Source organism: Olea europaea, chromosome 6 (genome assembly GCF_002742605.1).
Source record: "Olea europaea var. sylvestris chromosome 6, O_europaea_v1, whole genome shotgun sequence".
Lineage (NCBI taxonomy): Eukaryota > Viridiplantae > Streptophyta > Magnoliopsida > Lamiales > Oleaceae > Olea > Olea europaea.
In genome coordinates, this window is record NC_036242.1 from 29,520,683 (window position 1) to 29,526,130 (window position 5,448).

The 5,448-nt window shown below is 35.0% G+C and overlaps 1 protein-coding gene across 1 annotated transcript; it reads left to right on the forward strand.

Moving 5' to 3' along the window:
- Positions 1–634: 634 nt before the first annotated feature.
- LOC111396394 (probable aspartyl protease At4g16563) lies at positions 635–2,659 on the forward strand. The gene has a single exon (XM_023022832.1). The coding sequence runs from the start codon at positions 964–966 to the stop codon at positions 2,434–2,436; it is 1,473 nt and encodes a 490-aa protein (XP_022878600.1). The 5' UTR covers positions 635–963; the 3' UTR covers positions 2,437–2,659.
- Positions 2,660–5,448: the final 2,789 nt, after the last annotated feature.

The window sequence follows — 5,448 nt, forward strand, 5'->3', positions numbered from 1 at the left end:
ACTGACAATGTTTTGTCCGGTCAAAAGAGCTTCTTTATTCGGAAGCTTTTTCACAATAAGCAAAAATAAAAACAAAAGTTCTGCCAAATGGATCCTTATTGTTTTGGTGAAAATGAATTTCTTCAATTATACATCAATCATGTAAACGAATTACGAGTCCTTTTGAAGTCTTTCGATAAAACTGAAATCGAAATATTGAGTTAATTGTTCCAAAAGTCATTGAATTTAGGTCCATATTTTTTATTGGTCATTAAAATTTAAAATGTTGAATTTTGATCATTGAACTTAAGTCCATGTGTACGATTTCTCACTGAAATTTAAAATGTTGAGTTTTGGTCACTGAACTTTGAAAAATATTGTAACTCGATATATGTACAATATTTTTCAAATTTCAGTGATCAAAACTCTATATTTTGAACTTTAGTTAGTAGTTAAAGATATGAATCTAAGTTCAGTGATCAAAATTTGACATTTTAAACTTTAATTAACAATTAAAGATATGAACTTAAATTCTGTGACTATTGAAACAGTTAATTCAGAAATATTAGTATAGTCTTTTATATACACGTATCAGAAGTGGTACCTAACCAAATAATTTCACCACACGGCTCAAAAAACCTCCATACGTTAGTACTTCCCCGATGTCCCAACCATTGTTTACAGTGTTTAGCAAGTGGAGCAGAATCCACATAAAGGCATCACTTTCTAATACAATGGAACTTTCGAGTCTTTCTTGATTCTAAACGAGTCAAAAAAATAGTTTAATTACAAAATGTGTATGAACTTTTATCAATCGAATCATTATTTTAAGAAATACGAAACTTCTTCGCCTACCAAAGTCCAAACCCTTTTCCGCCATTTGTTTTTCATGCATAAATTCACCCGAATTATAGACACAGAAATATAAGACTACTACGTTTCTTGTGTTCTATAGCGAAGAATCAACAATCTGTTCCATTTACAATGGCTTCCTCTGTTTTCTTCTTCACTTTTTTCATACTGTTACAAATTTCACTATCTCATTCGAGTTTGATTCTACCGTTAACCCACTCACTTTCCACAACCCAATACAACACCACCCACCACCTTCTCAAATCTACCGCCGCCCGTTCCGCCAACCGCTTCCACCACCACCGCAACCACCGCCAAGTCTCCCTCCCGCTCACCCCTGGCAGTGATTACACCTTATCCTTTTCACTCGGTTCTCAAACTATCTCTTTGTATATGGATACTGGCAGCGACATTGTGTGGATTCCTTCTCACCCTTTCGATTGTATACTCTGCGAAGGAAAGTATAACCCTATTTCAGTCCCCAATCCCGGCCCTCTCAATCTTACCTCAGCCACACCAATCACCTGTAAACATCGTTCATGTTCGGTAGTCCATTCCTCTGCACCTTCCTCCGACCTCTGCGCCATGGCGAAATGTTCATTAGAAGAAATCGAAACAGGGGACTGCAAATTGTCGCCCTGTCCACCTTTTTACTATGCATATGGCGATGGAAGCTTCATTGCAAAGCTTTATGAAGACACTTTATCAATTCCGATGTCAACACCTTCTTTTAATCTGAAAAAGTTTACGTTTGGTGTTGCGCATAGTGCTCTTGGTGAGCCTATTGGTGTCGCCGGCTTCGGGCGGGGGCCTTTATCTTTGCCGGCTCAACTAGCCCGCGATTCTCCTGATATAGGCAACTATTTTTCGTACTGTTTGATATCGCACTCGTTCGACACTACCCATGTTCTTCGCAGGCCGAGTCCCCTCATTCTGGGACATAGATACTCGGGGGAGGAAAAAAGCAAAAATGAGTTAACCATGAATGATGACAACGGAGTTGTTTATAGCTACACCCCAATGCTTGAAAATCCAAAGCATCCCTATTTTTACAGCGTTGGGTTGGAGGCAATTTCAGTGGGGAAGAGGAAAATCCAAGCACCCAATAGCATGAAAAGAGTTGATAGAAAGGGTAACGGCGGAATGGTGGTGGATTCCGGTACCACTTTCACTATGTTACCAGCAAAGTTCTATGACTCGGTAATGAGGGAGTTTGACACCCGGGTTGGCGCGTTTTACAAGCGGGCGAGTGAGGTCGAGGACCGGACTGGACTCAGTCCGTGTTATTATGGTGATGTCAAAGAGAAAAATTTCAGAAATGTACCTCAATTGTTGTTGCATTTGGGAGGGAATTCAACCGTGGTGATGCCGAGAAGGAATTACTTTTACGAGTTTTTAGAGAATGATGGAAAGGTGAAGCGGCGCGTAGGTTGTATGATGCTGATGAACGGTGGCGCTGTGGCAGATGAGGATGATTCCGGCGGGCCGGCGGGGCTGTTGGGGAATTACCAGCAGCAGGGGTTTGAAGTGGTTTATGACTTGGAGAAAAAACGGATCGGGTTCGCCCGGAGGCAGTGCGCATCTTTGTGGGATAGTCTGAACTAGCGCTAACGTGCGCATAGGAGAAAAGTCAAAATGGGGTGTACTTTGACTTAAGGTCTGGTCAAACGGGCCATGGGATAGATCGGGTCATGCATATCTTTTGCTTCTGATATAATTTTCGATGGTAAAGTGTTGATAAATACTGGGGGATAATAAAACTGTAAATTTTTGTCGATAATAATATAAAACTGTAAATTTCAATTTGGTCCAGCAATAATTCGTCCAAGAATTGTCCCAGTCCACTACAAGCATGTTTGGTAACGATTTTAATCCAATTAATATCAATTTTTTTATTGTTATTTCACTATTTCAGTCGTCATTTTAAAATTCTTTTCTCACATGTAAGATTCACTTTATCTCTAACGGTCAAAAAATCAATTAACAAAATTCTTACCAAATAAGCACTATATTTTTTCAGTTTATCGATCTTTTTGGAAATGTCATCGTATGTCTTTTTGAGGGGTGTTGAGAATTTATTTGTAGAGATGGGAATAAATTTCTACGTCTTACTATGGTGTGTAAAGTGCAAGCATACTAAGGAAGAAGTAAACAACCTAGATACTAGTGAAAATTTCACTACGTCCCATCTTATTTTTTTATCAGTAAATGTAAAATTCTATTAATCAAAAATCATATATAAATACACAAGGCATATCTGGACAAACAACATTAAAGTGAAGAATACAAGTACACCGAGCAAACAAAATACAAATGATAAAAATTATGGACTCAATGCTAAAGAGAATTAAAACATGGTGATAAGTTGATCAAATCTTTAAATAGTGAAATTTTTTGCAGGGTAATTGATGAACATTGTGGGTTGCTGTTAATGGGGGCACAGCTGTAAGAATATTTTATGGACCAGGGAATCAGTTAATGGGGTCTGATCGCGGATACTTGAAAAGAAGTAGAATTTAATGTCTAAGCTCATACAATGCACCTAAGTTGGGAAATGTGGGGGTGTATTACATTGGGGAATGTCTAGGTCAATTTCTTGGATCAAGTCAATAATTTTTTTGTATTTACAAAATATGAGAGTCACAAACCTAAGAAAAATCCTCTTAATTAATTAGATGGTTGGATAGGAGTTTGATGAGTGTCTGTGTCACTCATAATAAAAATACCATTAAAATTTGATAGTTATAGAATAGGTGAATTGGTGATTCTAAGAATTTTCAAACGTTCTGATGTGGGTTTTGTGTGTTCGTGTTATAGAATAGGTGAATTGGTGGAAAAGAAGTTAGAAACGATCTAAGAGTTGTGTTGATATGAAACAAGGAAAAGAGGAATTGAAACCTTGCAAATTATGCAAAGAAAGATGTGAAGTTGAAGAAAAAACAAAGAAAATATTACAGTCGTGACGCTCAAGCACCACATTCATCCGGCGAAGCAGAATTTTAATAGAGATTGGGCGCTCGGGCACCGTCCAGCAGAACCAAAAATCTTATGCAAGGTAGCGCCTAGGCTCTGGGCACCGTTTAGTTATTTTTATTTCTATTTTTTTTTTCTCATTCTTTTAGAAGCCCAATTCAACCTTAGCACTTCAAGAAAGCATAAATACAACTCTTGAGGGCACTTTTCATACACACTTCGACGAGGCGAAATCAAGAGATCAAAAAATTGAGAGATAGGAATAGTGAGAAGAAGACTAATTCAAACTCCAAAAATACTTATTTATATTTATAATTATGAATTCTAGATTTTCTTATTCTCCAATAATGAACTAAGTTACTCATCTAGAGGTTTAGATGTAATCTAAATTTGAAACTATGTTATGATTTTCAATATTTAATTCTTTGAGGTTTTCTTTTAAAGCTTATTTGTTGTTTATTATTAATGCTTTCAATTAACAGGTCACTAATTGATCGATTTGATGTTTAAGTTTCGTCACTCAAAAGAGGAAATTGTAAACGTGATAATAGAATAACAAAATTTAGAATATTATAGGTTTCGAGAGAAAGTATAATTATTTTGGAACGTTCCCACAAAGAACCATGAACTTAATAATTCTAAGATTTTTTTTATTCGGAATATAGATATTGGAATTGGAGTTCAGGAATGATTTTCACTCGACCTCGAGAGAATGAGTAGAAATATATTAGGATTCTTGCTTATATACTTGAAAAATCAATTGGAGATAAATAGAGAATTAAGAGACATAATTGCATGATAAATTATATTCAAACCCCCTCCATGTGAGGAAGTTGTAAAACATTATAGGGATTTTTTACAAAAATGTCACGAAAAATGAAAATTTCAAAAAATTTGTCATTTTCACTTTATATGAGAAAAAATGTCACTTTTTTAGGGTGAAAANAAATGTCACGAAAAATGAAAATTTCAAAAAATTTGTCATTTTCACTTTATATGAGAAAAAATGTCACTTTTTTAGGGTGAAAAATCCATATTGCCCTTAATGACACATTTTTAGTAGCATTTAATGCTTGATTTGAAGGAAAAGTATTGATTTGATGTGATGATTTAATTTTTATATAGAAAACATTGATAAATGGGTATTTTATTGAATAATATGAATTTTTGTTAATAAAAAAGGGTAAAAAAAATTTTAAAATGAAACATAAATTACAAACCCTAACTTTTCTCTATCTTCTTCATTTTCATTGATCAAGAAGACATTTTTGTTACATTCTTCATCCATTTTGATAGGTTAGTAATTACAAATTATTTATATTTTACTCTTATAACTTTTTGTTTTGTAAATGTTAAATACAACATGAGCATACTTATTTGAAATTTTTGAAACTATTATGCATTGATTTTTTGTTTTGGAGTCCTTCACAAAATATTATTATCACTATTAAGGTTTTGAGTAATTTCTTCCAATCAAACAAAATACTGTTTTCATTAAATGTCTCTTTAATGACAAGGCCAATCTGACCTATTCATTTTGTCATTTGGTAACTCAATAGTAATGACCACACTTAATGTGTTGTGCTGTGCTGTGCTGTGCTGAAGAAGCCTGAGTTCTACCCGCTGCCATTTGCTTCCCGACAT

Bases quoted from the DNA above. Each gene is read 5' to 3' on its own strand.
- LOC111396394 (XM_023022832.1), top strand. From the start codon at position 964: ATGGCTTCCTCTGTTTTCTTCTTCACTTTTTTCATACTGTTACAAATT.